This window comes from Eubalaena glacialis, chromosome 10, assembly GCF_028564815.1.
Source record: "Eubalaena glacialis isolate mEubGla1 chromosome 10, mEubGla1.1.hap2.+ XY, whole genome shotgun sequence".
NCBI lineage: Eukaryota > Metazoa > Chordata > Mammalia > Artiodactyla > Balaenidae > Eubalaena > Eubalaena glacialis.
The window spans coordinates 70,743,505-70,759,667 of record NC_083725.1 but is presented as its reverse complement, the minus strand read 5'-3'; the positions used below and the strand labels follow the sequence as shown (position 1 = coordinate 70,759,667).

Here is a 16,163-nt window from a genome sequence, read left to right as displayed (position 1 = left end):
GCCCTCAGGCATTTCTCTTCAATCCTGTCTTTTTACAGCAGTCATAGCAATCTAACACACAAAGCTCACAATCAGTGCTCTTCTTAGAACCATCCCACATCTTCCCTTGGACTCAACACAAGTCCAAGTCTGTCATGCAAGATCTTGCAGAGCCTGACACCCACTCCAAGCCCAGGGTAGTGGAGGAGAGGTTGGGGGAATGCATCACCAACCACAGGGAAATACTTGGAGTTTCCTGATTGACTTTCTGGACTTTGCACACATGGCCTGGCACACTGTCTCCCCACCTGGTCTGCCTGCCAAAAGTCCCTGTGTTCATGGAGCATGCCTTCTAGCGCTCACATTATATTGTATTCTCTGTTCCTTTGTCAGTCTCTTCTAACAAAGGTGGAGTTCCGGGGGGACAGGGACAGGATCCGACTCTTATCTGTGACTCAAGCCTTGGCACTTGCTTAGAATTTGGAATTATTGAGTAACTTACAACCTCCCCATCACCTTGGCTCACACCATACCCTATGTCCTGAACCAAGGGATTGGAGGAGAGGTCACCAAACCCAGCAGCTTTATTACCCCTCAAATCAAGACCCTGGAGTTCTGTAAGTTCTTTGAGGGCTCCTGAAGGGTAGGAGGCAGCTCCAGCTTGTCCCTGGGGTTGGTAACTTGAACTGCAGGTCTCAGGTGACAGCAGCAGCCTCAGCATCAATAATTGACAGCAAGTCCAGCCTGCCTCAGGGTTCTTCCCCACCCCAAGGACTCCCCCTCCTGTCCTATGCTCTGATCTTCCCCAAGCAGGAGCCTCCAGCCCAGGTAAGCAGGGCCCTTGAGTGTGGGTTCCCAAGCACACCAATTCAGATTCACCATCACTCACCTACCTATTCACCCCATTCATACACTTGTACTTTAATTTTTAGTCACCACCACCAGTGGCCTCAAAAGGGTCAGACGGTTCAGTGCATGGGAGAAGACAGGGCACTTATACCAGACAGGGGGTGGGGGGAATGGGGAGAAGAGGCTGAGTTGGGGGAAAGTGTGTGCTGTGTGTATATGCGAATGTACATGTGAATGGAATGCTGAGAGAGAAGAGAGGAGGGGAGTGCAGGGGAGGGGAGATAGGACTGGAGAATAAATATACAATCAAGGACTCTTCCCACCCCCAGGGAAATGCTGACAGAGGGAGAGTCCTGGGGTGGTAAGGATATCTCATCCTAACACGCCATGGAGTGTTTTGATTGCCTTTTACTGAGGCAGAACAGTGACAGTGAAGGGGTTCCTGACTACAAAGTTGTGCTCTTTTGCTACACAGTAATGGGTCAGAGACCAAGCAGGCAGTGGGTAAGGTGGGAGGAGAACTCAGGAAGGAACTGGTGAAAGGGGTCCTGAAGAAGAGTGACTACAGAGATAAGGGAAAACGGGTGGAGGGAGCAAGGTGAAGATGAACCAGGAGTAGGAAGAGATAGTTTGGGGTTGGGTGCTGAACGTAAGACAGTATGTTGTCCTTGAAAGTACATAGGCTTGGAATCAGACCAGCTTGGATTCAAATCCTAGTTCTTCCGTGTGACTCTGGACAAAGGACTTAACCTTTCTGAGCCACGGTGTATAAAATATAGGGATAATTGCTACTGGTAAGGGCTGCACAAATGACAGGCAAACGACATGTGTGGGTTTCCCTCCCTTCCTCCACCCCAGGGCCCAGGTAGGGACCATGTCCCCCGCCATCGCGCTGGCCTTCCTGCCACTGGTGGTGACATTGCTGGTGAGGTACCGCCACTACTTCCGACTACTGGTACGCACGGTGTTACTCCGGAGCCTCCGCGACTGCCTGTCAGGGATGCGGATTGAGGAGCGGGCCTTCAGCTATGTGCTCACCCACGCCCTGCCTGGGGACCCTGGTCATATCCTCACCACCCTGGACCACTGGAGCAGCCACTGCGAGTACCTGAGCCACATGGGGCCTGTCAAAGGTCAGTGTTCCCTAGCCTTCTGCTCCAGGAAGCACCTCCAAGATGGTGAAGGAAGATCTGGGATCTGCCGCTGCCTTGTTGGGTGAATTAGGCAGGTTCTTGATCTGTGGGTCTCTTTTTTCTCCTCTGGAAATGAGGGGGCTGGGCAAAGTTATACATTCATCCAGTAAAATTTATCACCACCTCTTTTGTACCAGGCGTGTGCTAGGTGCTGGGGGAGGAGGTAGAAGCCAGGGATGAATCAGCCACAAACGCTGGCCTCAAAGGGGGCATGATACAGGGGAATAACCACCTCAGCACACAACCCATAACCTTGTAATTATCTGTGTCTGAGTCTTTCTCCCCCACCATGGAGGCTCCTCCAGCCCATTCAGGGTAGCTGTCTGGCTGGATTTGTCTGAGTCCCAGCTGTCAGCACATGTGTTTTTAGAGTCTCATTTAAGAAATTCATCCAATTCAATGGTTAGAAAGATATTCAATGAACAAATCAAGGGAGAATGAAACTAGAAGGTCTAGCAAAGATCTCTCAGGAGCCTGGACGGTGGTCTCTCAGAAACCTGGTGGTTGTTTCTGCCTGGGCCCTCCTGGAGGAAGCAACATTTGAACTGGGCCTAGAGGGATTGCTTTCGAGTTGGCCAGGTAGTTGAGGATAGAGGTGGGGGAGGGCAAAGCCAGCCACATATCTAAATGTGGCATGAAGAAATGAGCCAGCATGGTTGACTCTGGGCACAGTTGTTCGGGATGGCTGTGGTGGGAAGAATTGAGAGCTGAAACTGGAAAGGTAGGATAGGATCAGGTCCAAGAAAGTTCTGACTGTCAGGCTGAGGATCCCATGTTCAATCCCAAAGGCCTTTAGGTTCATAGGAACCAGGGAGCAATAGGGTCAGATTTATCAGAAAGATTCCTAGTGGTTGGTGTGAAGGAGGCAAGCTGAGAGGGACAGGGAGATCACTGGGGCTGCTAGGACTGTAATCCAAGAAAGAAATGAGACTCCCGCTGGTTGGGGGTTGCAGTGGCAAGTGGGCATTTGCGACCCCTTTCCATGAGGGCCCCTGCATCCATCTCCCATGCCTGTTGCAATAACCATCTCCCATGCCTGCTGCAATAACCATCTCCCATGTCTGCTGCAATAACCATCTCCCCTCATAGGTCAGATCCTGATGCGGCTGGTGGAGGAGAAGGCCCCTGCTTGTGCACTGGAGCTGGGCACCTACTGCGGGTACTCCACACTGCTTATTGCCCGTGCCCTGCCCCCTGGGGGTCGCCTTCTCACTGTGGAGCGGGATCCACGCACAGCAGCAGTGGCTGAAAAACTCATCCGCCTGGCTGGCTTCGACGAGCGCACGGTCAGCCCCCACCTCCCCAACCCTGGTCTCTTTCCTGCCACCCCCGGCCCTGCCCTAGCCAGCTTCCCCATGGGGGAATCCCACCTAGGAGAAGGAAACAGCTCCACTTAGGGAACTCTGAACCTGGAGAGTGTATGAGCTCTTGTCCTCCTGTTCCAAGTCATTGGCACGTATTTGCTGCTGGATGACAAAGAAGCAGTTAAGAGGAAAGTCTCTGGAGCCCAGCAAATCTGGGTCCAAACCTTAGTCTGCCTCTTGTTAGCTATGTGATCTTGGGCAAAGCACCTGTCCTCTGAATCTCAGCTTCTTCACTAGCAGAATGAAAATCACAATGCTGATCCTGACTTCTTGGGTTCTGAGGCCAGAGGAAATATGAGAACACACATGGAGACCTAGGCCAGGGCCTGGCACAAAATAAGCCAGATCCCGGTAGGGTCTGGTGTGGGAGAACAATCCCTCCCACCCTTACCTCCAACTCCTCCCACCCCCACAGGTGGAGCTCATCGTGGGTAGATCAGAGGAGGTGATCCCGCGCCTAAGAACCCAGTACCAGATGAATCGGGCTGACCTGGTGCTCCTGGCACACAGGCCCCGATGTTACTTGCGGGACCTACAACTGCTGGAGGCCCATGCCCTGCTGCCAGCTGGTGCCACAGTGTTAGCTGACCACGTGCTCTTCCCTGGTGCACCCCGCTTCCTGCAGTACGCCAAGAGCTGTGGCCGCTACCGCTGCCGCCTCCACCACACTGGCCTCCCTGACTTCCCTGCCATCAAGGACGGCATAGCTCAGCTCACCTACGCAGGGCCTGGCTGAGGTCCAGGCCCAGGGGTACTTACTGCTGCCTCCCCCCACCCCCCAACCAAGCAAGGACCTCAGAATATCCCCTCCCCTCCCTGCTTGTGGACTGACACATACTGGGCTCAGGGCTACGGAGGCTCTCCTCTCACCTCTGTCTCCACACTAACCTGAGGCCTCAAGTTCTGTCAGGCTGTTTGATCCCACTGGTCCCCCTCCTTCCAGTCCAGAGTCATGGACTGACAGGCAAGAGACTTCAGCTCACAACACAGCCCTGTCACTGACTTGCTAGGTTACTCCATGGGAGTCCCTGCCCTGCTCTGAGATTTAATCTGTTCTAACACCAAGGAAGTTGACTAGGAGAGCTCCAGGGGCCTCCCAGTTCTGGCGCTCAGAAAGCCTGCCTCCCACCCCCCACCCCACCCCATGCCATTCCAGGTGGGATCAAAGGAAACAGTAAACACTGAGTTAGAGGCCCCGCAGGAATGGCTGGGTGCAAGCTGGGCCAGAGGAAATGGCAGTGGAGCCTGGGCCCACAGCCAGGGCTAACCTGGCCTTCCCTAGCCCCAGCCCGCGTGGCCAAGTAGATTTGCCTGAAGTCCCTTGAGAACCCTTTCCCCAAACCTCAAGAGAAGATGCTGGACTCCTCTAGGCCCCACCAAGAAATAGGGAATAGACGTGGGGAAAAAAATCAGTCCTGTGTCTTTATTAAAGAGAGTTAGAAAGAGACTAGATCTGGCAACCAAGTGGTGAGGTGCTGGCCAGAAAGGTGGGGTGGGCTCAGGCCCTGCGGATTCAAGGGCAGACTGATGGCCTGAGAGGGGCCAAGGATACCAGGTGCTGGCAGCAGCTAAGGAGGTGCCCGAAGGTGAGCTTTCAGGCACTGGGGCGGGGGGTGGGGTGGGGTTGGGTGATCAGCTGGATCCGCAGGGGGTCCAGGATAGGTTGGGTGGGCCTGGAATCTTCCTGAGACCACCCTGCCTTGTCTACCTAGATCATCCACTGGTCCTGATCCTGCTCGTTGCCTTCCATGTCCACCTGGAGAGGAGGCTGGGTGTGGGTGGGGAGGGGCCTCAGCCACCCAGCCAGCCCCAGTCCCAGATCCTGCCCCTGGCTGGATCCAGGGTTTCTGTACCCGCTGGCTGCCAGTGAGGTCAGGGGTAGGGGCCCAGGAGCAGAGGCCCTCCCCCACACCCCTGCCTACCTCATTGACCTCTCCATCATCAGGTGACTCATTGTAGTCATTCATCTCATCCATGTCCTGCATGTCCTCATCATCCTCCGAGTCCTCTTCACTATCCTCGTCATCATCTTCATCTTCCTCTTCCTCGTCATCATAGTGCTGGTGAGGCAGGGAAGAGCCTGTAGCTTCTACAGGTCTGCCTGGGCCAGTTCAAGGACAGGCCCACTTGGAGCCTCTCTCTGGGGACAACGAATGAGCTCCATTCCCCAGTCCTGTCCCACTTTAATCTAGCAGGCTGGTGCACATGCTGCAGGACCTTAGTGCTGAGCCCAGTGCCCACCCCCTCTACCTCCTCTTTTCTGTCCTCCACCCAGAGCTGAGGACCACCACTGCTCTGGAGTCAGAAGCCAGACCTTCAGAATTAGAGCAGAGCCTTGGTCCACCTGGGCCCCACAGAGGCCCCACCTGCTGGAGCCACTCACCTCTGAGGCCGGCTTGCCAATAGGTACCAGGTTGTTGTCTTTCTCTGCAATGCTCTGGAGCTGTGGCCACAGGGGGAGAAGAGCAAGGCCAGGGCCCAAGCAGGGCAGTCAGGGGCATGGCACTCACCTGCCCTGCCCCTAGGAAGACCCCCAAGTGTGAAGGAGAAGCTTCCTTCCAGCTCTCAGGAAGATTCAATCCCTTTCTCTCCTGTCATCTGCCACTTACTTATGAACTTGATCCAACTACGTAAACTCTCTGGTCCTTGGTTTCCTCATAAGATTATGGTGAGGATGAAGTGAGACTATCAGCCTAGAACATGACATCTTCTAGGTCCTCAATAAACAGTCAAAATTATTATTTCCTATGCTCTAGGGAAAAGAGCCTGGGCTCCAATCTGGCCTAGAGCTCCCACGGTCCCCAGGCAAATTAGGGTAACACAAAGGTGAGAACCTAGGCCCCCAGCTTAGGACAAAAAGCTCCCCCAGGGCAGGTCTCCAGAGTAGGGCTGGGTCAGCGCCAGTGAAGGGGGACGGGGCACCTGACTGAAGCTCCACCGCTGTGCTACGTCCTCACTCACCCAGGCCTGATGCTGCTGTTCTTGCTGCTGCAGCTCTGTCTCCTCCACACAGGGTCGATCCAGATTAAACCACAGTGTCTCAGTCACACGGGGGAAGAGTGAGGGAAACAAGGTGGACATGGCTCCTAGACTGAGGAAAAGCGTCAGATGAATCCAGCTCTCAGATGTGTTTGGTTTTAGTTTTTAGTTAGTTACATTTTGATTTGGGGATTGGGTGGTGTGGAAGGTAGCAGGAAAGTACCCCTTCCCTGTGAGAATCAGACAGACCTGGGTTTGAGTCCTGGCTCCACCGCTTACTAGCTGTTTGACCTTGGCCAAGTCACTTAACCTCTCTGAACCTCAGTTTCCTCATCTGTAAAATGGGGACAATAACAATTATGCCACCCTCATAGTTATTCTGATAATTAAGTAATTTACTTTATGGATAAGTAAAGCTGTTTGTAAGCTGTTCAAGGAGGGAAGAGAATGGAAGCCAAATGTAGAGAGAGGAAACCAGAATGCAGACTAGCCTTACAAAATTAAAGACAGCAGGACTCTACTGAAACTCTCTCTACCTCCTCCAAACACTGAGACCTACTTTCTGCTCCTCCATGCCGCCCACACCATACCCACCCAGTGTCAGAAATTTTGGACCCTGACCACCTCTATAGTGAACCACAGCCAAACTGGGGGGCAGGGAGGGGAGGTGTTATCACGTGCAAGTATGGCTCAGTAAGACATTCTAAAGGTATGAGTAAATGCATGAGCAGATGAAAGACTGGATGAACTAACATGTAAGAGAACAAGTATATTCAGCAGCTGAGGGAGCTGAACAGGAAGGTCCCAGAGAATCTGAATTAAAACCTTTCAGCTCACAGGAAAACTGAGGCCCAGCGACAGGCAACGACTGGCTCTAGGTGCCACGGTGAGTTGGGCATAGAACTCTCGCGGGAAAGAGATCCAGGCCGGGCACTAGAGGTGAGCAGGAGAAAAGAATCTACGTCTAATTCTGCTCTTGCCCTAACGCACTTAACCAATCCGGGGCCAGCCGCTGCCCTTCCGTGGAGCTCAGCTGCCCGGCGCGTTTAAGAGGCACAACTGAACCCTCTCTCAAGTCCCATAAGCACTGAAGGGCCAGAGACTGCGGCTCCGAAAGCCCAACCCCTCACCGCAAAGCCACCGCCCATTCTCGGCTTATTATGATAATGACCGTGGAGTTGACCAACAGGAAGAAGGCATGGGCGGGATTCGGGCAGGTATTTGGGGTGCTAACCGAGAAAGGAGCGGGGCCTGGATAAGGCCAATTAACTGGAAGAACTGCTGGGTGACAGGAAGTGACACCAATGAGTGACGGATCTTGTGCGACGGGGTGGGGCTTTGTTTCGAGGAAGCGGCCAATGAGCTGGAACTCTTTTAATGTTTAAGGGAGTGTGAACAGGCAGCTCCTGAGGAGGCGGGTCAAGGGAATGAGGTTTCTCTGGGGACCGGAGGAAAGAAGGGGCAAAGAGACAGCAACAGCAGCCTGTCTTATGTACTTACCGCGCCGGGAGGCGGCAGTCGGCGGCGACCCGGAAGCACTTCACTCTGCCTGAGCGGAAGAACCCACCAAAACCTGGGACACACAAAACGCATGCGTCCTTGGTCTTCTTTTGTTTCCCGCTCCCGCCCACCGGACTGGAAATGACGTTACACACGTTAGTCACGTGTTGGGTGGAAATTTGGCGCGCCTGCTCTATTGGCCCCGCCTTGAGTCTCAGCCAATCGGTCTCTCCAGCCTGGACCCGCCCCAATGGCCCCATTTAGCCCCGCCTTTCTGTCCCCAGGCGGTATTTGCTTGCCAATCCCTGTTGAAAAACACCTGGCGGCAACCAGCGTTTACTACTAGGACTGTTTGTCCTGCTGCGTCCCAGGAAAATTAGTCTGCTTCTACACCAGAATCGCTGGGTGATTTTACGCCTCGCCCCTCCTGTTTGTCTTGTCTCCCCCTCAGTTTCCCGTTTGGGCGCATACATTCATTTATGTATTTCTTAGACAGAAATATTTGAGTCCCTACTATATTCCATATTCCAGGCCCTGCTAGAAGCTGGGGCTAAATCTAGGAACATGGTCCCTGTCCTCAAAGACCTCACAGTCCAGTGGGGAAGCCAGACTCTGTACACCTGCAGTGGACTCACTGGTCTCCTAAGACTGCCTTTCCAGTTCTGCATTCCAGATTTTGTAAGGGCTTGAGTGATTACTCAATCTCAGGCGCAGCATTCTGCTGCTGGGAAGTTCAGCTGCCCTCTCCAGGACTGGGCTAAATCCGCTTAGCCGTCAGCCTTGTCATCTCTCTCCCAGTCCTTTGCTGATGCCTCCGTTTTACTAACCTCTGACTCAGCTTCCCTTTCAGAGATCCTTATGCCTTCTGGCAACGTAAGTCCTTCAAACCCAACCCCCATTGAGCTCCATCACTCACCAGTCCCTTTCAAGGCCAGCAGTCATCCATAGTTCCACTCCTGCCCTTACCAAATGTGTGACCTTTAACAAATCCCTTTTCCATGTCTGGACTCAGTTTCCTTTTCAACCAGCATCATAATCTCTGCCCAGCCTTCTTCGCATCTTGGACTGATGTGAGGATTTGATGAGATAACATATTTAAGAGGTAGTGTACTGTGCATATCGACTGTCATTGTTGCCAAGCAGCTCTGGTTGTTATAAAGTTTTTCATTAAAGAGTAAAATTTGCCCCTTGGAACATTCACTCAAGCAATATCTACTGAGTACCTTACATATGCCTGCCACTATTCTAAGTAATGGATACACAATAGTGAACAAAACAGACCAAAAAAAAAATCATGAGGAGACTCATGGTGCTTCCATTTTAATAAGAGAGATAAATAAAGAAGATAGGTAAATATATAGTTTTAAGACTGCAGTAAATATTAAGGAGAAAAAATAAGTCAGAGAAGTGGGAATAAAACGTTGGTAGGGGAGATGTTTCCTTTCAGTTAGGGGGGCAAGGAAGACCTTACTGGGAAGGTGACCTTTGAGTAAAAGATCTGAAGAAAAAAGAAAGGGGGCACTATTCTGATATTTAGGGAAGAGCATCAAGGAAAGAACAAGTGCAAACGGCCTGGAATGGCTGGAGCATAGTGTTCTATGGGGAGAATGGGAGAAGATGAGGATAGAGATAGGAGGCAGAAAGTACAGCTTTGCAGATCACAATAAGGACTTTGGTTTTACCCCATGTTGAGGATCCCATGAAGGGTTATGAGCAGAGGATCCACACAATCTGATTTAGATTTTAACAGAATTACTCTGGCTGTTTTATGAAGAAAAATTCAGTGGGGACAGTGGCAGAAGCAGGGAGACCAGTTGGAAAGACAAGGGAGGTGCTGGTTTTGGGGTGAAATATCTGGAGCTCATTTTTGAGTGTGTTGACTTTGAGATGTCCATTAGAGTAGGGATGTTGAGGGAGCAGGAGGGCATATAGGTCTGAAGGTCAAGGGAGAGATCAAGACTGGAAATATCAGTTTGAGAGTCATCAGCACATGGATGGTGTTTAAAGCCATGAGAGTGGATGAGCCCACCAAAGGAGTGAGTGTAGATGGAAAATCGTTTCCTTCAAAATTCAGAATTTGAGGAAACTAGGAGAAGCAGCAAACTAAACTGAGAAGGAGGACCAAACAGATAGGCAGAAAGCCAGGTAAATTGGGTGGTATCCTGGAAGCCAAGTAAAGAAGGGGTATCAGGAAGGAGGTAGTGCTGCACTACAGTGGAGTTCTGTATAAAACGGTTTCTATTTGTTTCCTCAGCAGACCGTGAGCTCCTTGAGGGCAGAGACTGAGTGGTTTCTAAGTCCCCAGAACCCACCTTTGACCTCTCCCTTCTCGATCCCTTATCTGCTCCTTCAGTGTGCCCATCAGTCTCTCCCTCTGGTTCTTTTAGTTACAGGATCCCTACGTCCGGCATCCTTTACCTCCATCCTTCCTGACAGCTCTGGCCTGATGGAAATCCCCCAGTAACCTAGAGTTTCTTACCTATATCTTCAGCCAGGTTCAACAAGCCATGGTGAGCTTCCATGGTGGTGCAGTGGTTAAGAATCTGCCTGCCAATGCAGGGGACACCTGTTCGATCCCTGGTCCGGAAGATCCCACATGCCACAGAGCAACTAAGCCTGTGCGCCACAACTACTGAGCCTGTGCTCTAGAGCCCGTGTGCCGCAACTACTGAGCACATGCACCACATCTACTGAAGCTCACATGCTCGACAGCCCATGCTCTGCAACAAGAGAAGCCACCGCAATGAGAAGCCCGCGCACCGCAACGAAGAGTAGTCCCCGCTCGCTGCAACTAGAGGAAGCCCGCGCACAGCAACGAAGATCCAATGCAGCCAAAAGAATAAATTAAAAAAAAAAAAAAAAGGATGTTGTCTATAGCCTGATATATACAGGATAGGCGATCCTCAAGGCTCTGACCTTTAAGGGTATAACACTCTTCCATTCATAGAGAAATAAAAAGTTGCAGAACAGAGCATAACATTTGTCTTGTTGGAGGTTTACAGAAACCTGATGATCTGACTTACATAGACAGCTGCAAGAACAAAGGATTCCTATGCCAAGAAGTCTGCAACAACCAACCACGCCTCTCCCTCACCTTGCCTTTAAACACGACTTGCTAAATAAATAAATAAATAAAATAAAACTGTCTTGCTGAAAACCTTTGGGGAGTTCAGGGCTTTTGGGGGCATTACCCACCTGTTCTCCTTGCATGGCCCTGCAATAAAAACTTTCTCTGCTCCAAACTCCAGCATTTCAGTATTGTTTGGCCTCACTGTGCTTCAGGCACAGCAACTTGCGTTCAGTAGCAATTTTAGCTAAGCCTGCCTAGGAGTCTGTGCCCATGGCAGGTCGACCCCACCAGAGGCAGCCCCTTCCCTGAATCCTCAGCACCTGCCAGAGCTCATTTCCCTCCCGGGATCTTGGAGGGACTTTCCCTGACAGGGGTACAGGAACTTGCTCAGTAACAGTGCTCCAGCTAGGCCTCTACTTGCACGGTGGATTTGCATATATTTGCTTACTGTAGCTAAGGCTTCCTCACTCTGATCAAAGCAAAAACAAACAAAAAGTGGGAAGAGAGGCCCTCTGTATGGGAGGCAAAGGCCAAGGGGACACAAACCTACACAAACATATACATACAGTCACCACTGAACACTCCCAGCACACACAAGGGTGCTAGGCAGAATAAAGGCCCCCGAAAGATGTCCACATCCTAGTCCCAGAACCTGTGAACATGTTATCTTACGTGGCAAAAGGGACTTTGCAGATGTGATTAAGTTTAAGGACCTTAAAATGGGGAGGGTAGCCCAGGTTATCAGGTGGGCCCAATCTATTTACACGAATCCTTAAAATTAGAGAATCTTTCCCAAGAGCTTTGGTCAGAAAACAAAACAAAACAAAACAATGTGAGAAAGGAAGAAGAGACAGGGAGATGCTACGCTGCTAACTTTGGAGATGGAAGAAGGGACCATGAGCCAAGGAATGCAGGCAGCCTCTAGAAGCTGGAAAAGGTAAGGTAATCTTCAGTCTAGAGCCTCTAGAAAGGAAATGTAATAAGGAAGAACAAATCTTTGGATCTGTTTCTTTTACTTTAACCTTTGTATTCCATTGTTTTTGCTGTAAATTAATCACTAAAAGAATTTTGCCTAGAGCCTGAAATATACAGGACAGCCCATTCTCAAGGGTCTGACCTTTAAAGGTACAACACTTTTAGAGATAAAAAGTTGCAGAACAGACAATAACAATTGTCTTGTTGGAGGCTTACAGCAGCATGTGACCAGGATTTGGACAGCTGCAAGAACAAAGGATTCCTGAACCAAGAAGTGTGCAACAACCAGCCACATGTCCTCCCCTTTTAGTATAAGAGAAGCCTGAATTCTAACTCAGGTAAGATGGTTCTTTGGGACACTAGTCCACCATCTTCTCAGTCTGCTAGCTTTCCAAATAAAGTCACTATTCCTTGCCCCAACAACTCACCTCTCCATTTATTGGCCTGTCGTGCAGCGAGCAGTATGGGCTTGGACTTGGTAACAGGAATACAGCCCTGCTGACACCTTGATGGTAGCCCAGTGAGACCCAAGTTGGACTTTAACTTACAGAACTATAAGATAATACACATGTGTTTTAAGCCACAAAATCTGTGGTAATTTGTTATAGCACCAATAGAAAACTAATACACAGGCAATGCCTATGTCCTCACGCCTAGACAGACACTGAATCACACTGTCATACACACTTGGACAGACCCAGGCAGAGAGACCCAGAGACGTCAGCAGGCTTTCTTTTATTTATTTATTTATTTATTTAATTTTATTTTTGGCTGCGTTGGGTCTTCGTTGCTGCGCATGGGCTTTCTCTAGTTGTGGCGAGCAGGGAGCTACTCTTTGTTGAGATGCAAGGGCTTCTCACTGTGGAGGCTTCTCTTGTTGCGGAGCATGGGTTCCAGGTGCACGGGCTTCAGTAGTTGTGGCACGTGGGCTCAGTAGTTGTGGCTTGTGGGCTCTAGAGCGCAGGCTCAGTAGTTGTGGCACACGGGCTTAGTTGCTCCGTGGCATGTGGGATCTTCCTGGACCAGGGCTCAAACCCGTGTCCCCTGCATTGGCAGGCAGATTCTTAACCACTGCACCACCAGGGAAGTCCAGCAGGCTTTCAGTGGAGGTTGGGGAGAAATGAACCTTCAGGGGTGCTCTGTGGGGGTGGGGTGCAGTCTTAGGGCTGCTCCTTGTTTGTTGTGAGAAAGCACAGAGCAAAGGCCCCTCCTGCTGACCAAATTCTCACAGCCTCGCCTTTGCTCTGCTCCCTCAGTCCTTATGTATAGTTTTAACAACCTTTATACCAGTTTTTACCTTAAAAGCTGTTGAGAACACAGCATGAATGAACCTCGAGGACATGATGCCAAGTGAAATAAGCCAGTCACAAAAGTACAAAGACTGTATGACTCCACTTATATGAGATCCCTAGAGAAGTCAAATTCATAGAGACAGAAAGTGGAATGGTAGGGCTTCCCTGGTGGTGCAGTGGTTAAGAATCCGCCTGCCAATGCAGGGGACACGGGTTTGAGCCCTGGTCCGGGAAGATCCCACATGCCGCGGAGCAACTAAGCCCGTGCACCACAGCTACTAAGCCTGCGCTCTAGAGCCCGCGAGCCACAACTGCTGAGCCTGTGAGCCGCAACTACTGAAGCCCGCGTGCCTAGAGCCCGTGCTCCGCAACAGGAGAAGCCTCCCAATGAGAAGCCTGCACATCGCAACGAAGAGTAGTCCCCGCTTGCCACAACCAGAGAAAGCCCGTGCGCAGCAAAGAAGACCCAATGCAGCCAAAAATAAAATTAATTAATTAAAAAAAAAAAAAGTGGCATGGTGGTTGCAGGCGTAATAGAGAAGAACAAATCTGACTCCACATTAGATCTGTTTCTCTTACTTTAACCTTTGTATTCTATTGCTTTTGCTTCAAGTTAAGAATGTTGCCTATTGTGTGGGGGGGGAGGGATAACTTGGGAGATTGGGGTTGATATATACACAGTTCTATATATAAAACAGATAAGTAATAAGAACCTACTGTATAGCACAGGGAACTCTACTCAATACTCTGTAATGACCTATATGGGAAAAGAATCAAAAAAAGAGCAGATATATGTATATGTATAACTGATTCACTTTGCTGTACAGCAGAAGCTAACACAACATTGTAAATCAACTATATTCCAATAAAAATTAATTTTAAAAAAGAATGCTGCCTATAGTCTGAAATATACATGATAGTCCATTCTCAAGGCTCTGACCTTTAAAGGTATAACACTTTCCCCTTCATATAGAGATAAAAAGTTGCAGAACAGAGAATAATATTTGTCTTGTTGGAGGTTTACAGGAACATCATGACCTGACTGACCTATGTGGACAGATGCAAGAACAAAGGATTCCTAGTCTCTGGACGTCATGATTGTTCACTAGTGGCTCCGCAGCACTGAGCACAGTGGCCAGGCATCAGCTGATATTCAATAAATATTTGTTGAATGAACGAATGAGAGACCAAAATACTGGACACATGCGGTATCTGTACTGTTCAGGGAAGGGCAGAGGACTTGGATCTGGGATCTAGCTCATTGATTCCTCATTGTGTGCTCTGACCTTGGCCAAGACACTTCACCTCTGAACCTCAGTTTCTCTATGTGTAAAGTAGGGGCTGTCTGCCCCACAGGGTTCTTGTCAAGGTCAAATGAAATACATGTGATAAGGGTTCAGTTACTGTCCCAGGGAGCTGCACAGTGACCCGGAAGCTTTGGCCGAAGCATAGAGGGAGCAAGGAGGCTTCGACTGAGAGAGCTGGACTAACAGGGTTCTAATCCAGTTCCAAGTCCACCATCAATCCCCAGGTGACCTTGGATCTGTATTAGTTTCTTATGGCTGCTATAACAGACTACTGAAAACTTTGTGGCTTAAAACAACATGGATTTATTCTCTTACAGTTCTGGAGGTCAGAAGTCTAAAATCAAGGTTTCAACAGGACTGCATTCCTTCTGAAGGCTTCAGGAAAGATCCATTTCCTTGTCTTTTCCAGCCTCCAGAGACCACCTGTATGCCTGTGCTGTGGGCCCCTTCCTTGTATCACTCCAACCTCTTACTTCCACCCTTATATCTTCTACTGGACTCTCTGATCTCCTGCCTTCCTCTTATAAGGATCCTTGTGATGATATCGGCCCATTCAGATAATCCAGAATAATCTCCCTATATCAAGCTCTGTACCTTAATCACATCTGCAAAGTCCCTTTTGCCATACAAAGTAACATTCACAGGTTCTGGGGATTAGGACATGGGCACTAGTACCATCCTTCTCCCACTTGGGCATCAATCTCTTCTTCCAGAAAATAATAGCCTCAGTCTGCCCTGCCCTCCCTCCATCCTCCCCCTGGAGGAGTGCTCTCATGGAGCCAGGAATGTTGGATGGAGACCAGGGAGTGAGTTCCAGACTGCTTCACCACCCCAGCTCACAAATTGCCCCAATCTTGTCATGGGTAGTTACAGCCCCAGGACCTAACTGCCCCCTAACCTGTGCTCTGCCCTTCCCTTCCATTTCCTGGGCTTTTCCAGGCAGGCCAGCCTCCTCCCACCCCAATGACAACCAACCTTTCACAAAAAAACACCCTTTATTACTAAATTGCAAACATTTCCTGCCTGCACCCCCTACCCTGCACTCTAGGAACCTTAATCCAAATATTTCTCCCACATCCGATCCTCACTCACAGCCCCTTAGGGAAGTCATACTTCATTTTACATTTCTATTTTACAGGTGGAGATATTGAGGCTCTACCCCTTCCTCCTCACTCCAGCTCCCGGATCTCCTCTGCCACTGTCCTTTCTGCTCTCAGCCTCCAGGGCCAGGACAGTTTCACCAAGATTCACTGAATCCAAACTGGGGACAGTCTCAAATTAATCAGAGGGGCCCCAGCGATCATTCCAGCCCCTACTCGGCATTCACCATTCATTTAGACTACAAATATTTCCTGAGCACTGACTAGATACTTGGTACTGTTCTAAGTTGGGAACAAAATTGACACAATTCCTTGCTCTCATATGGTTCACTTTGTAGTGGTGGGAGACCATCACATAAACAGGCAGTAATATCAGATGGTGATAAATGTGGTGAAAAAGAATAAAGCCAGGGAAGGCAACGGAGCACACAGGGGTGAGGATGACAACCATATTCGAGAGAAGGTGGTCAGGAAAAGGTTTGCTAATAAGCAGACATTTAAACAGATTTCCAAAGAAAGGAGGGAGCGAGCAACATGGAAGTGGTGGAATATTCC

At 50.0% G+C, this 16,163-nt stretch overlaps 2 protein-coding genes across 4 annotated transcripts in view; one reads left to right on the top strand and one right to left on the bottom strand.

Moving 5' to 3' along the window:
- The first annotated feature begins 1,687 nt into the window (after positions 1-1,687).
- On the top strand, positions 1,688-4,187 carry LOC133098562 (transmembrane O-methyltransferase). The gene is made up of 3 exons (XM_061201317.1): positions 1,688-1,961; positions 3,111-3,307; positions 3,801-4,187. Exons 1-3 carry the CDS (start codon positions 1,703-1,705, stop codon positions 4,119-4,121), a joined length of 777 nt encoding a protein of 258 aa, XP_061057300.1. The 5' UTR covers positions 1,688-1,702; the 3' UTR covers positions 4,122-4,187.
- Positions 4,188-4,782: 595 nt separating this feature from the next.
- Positions 4,783-16,163, bottom strand: part of ANAPC15 (anaphase promoting complex subunit 15) — a 65,193-nt gene continuing 53,812 nt past the window's right edge. The window contains exons 3-7 of one of the 3 annotated variants that reach the window (XM_061201312.1): positions 7,865-7,937; positions 6,347-6,476; positions 5,769-5,828; positions 5,308-5,445; positions 4,783-5,153 (exon numbers count right to left, since the gene is read on the bottom strand). In XM_061201312.1, coding sequence (XP_061057295.1) covers positions 5,094-5,153; positions 5,308-5,445; positions 5,769-5,828; positions 6,347-6,476; positions 7,865-7,937 — 461 coding nt within the window. In that variant the 3' untranslated portion in view covers positions 4,783-5,093. Of the gene's footprint in view, positions 5,154-5,307; positions 5,446-5,768; positions 5,829-6,346; positions 6,477-6,613; positions 6,631-7,864; positions 7,938-16,163 lie in introns of those variants that run through there. The other 2 variants (XM_061201313.1, XM_061201314.1) reach the window with 2 other exon arrangements.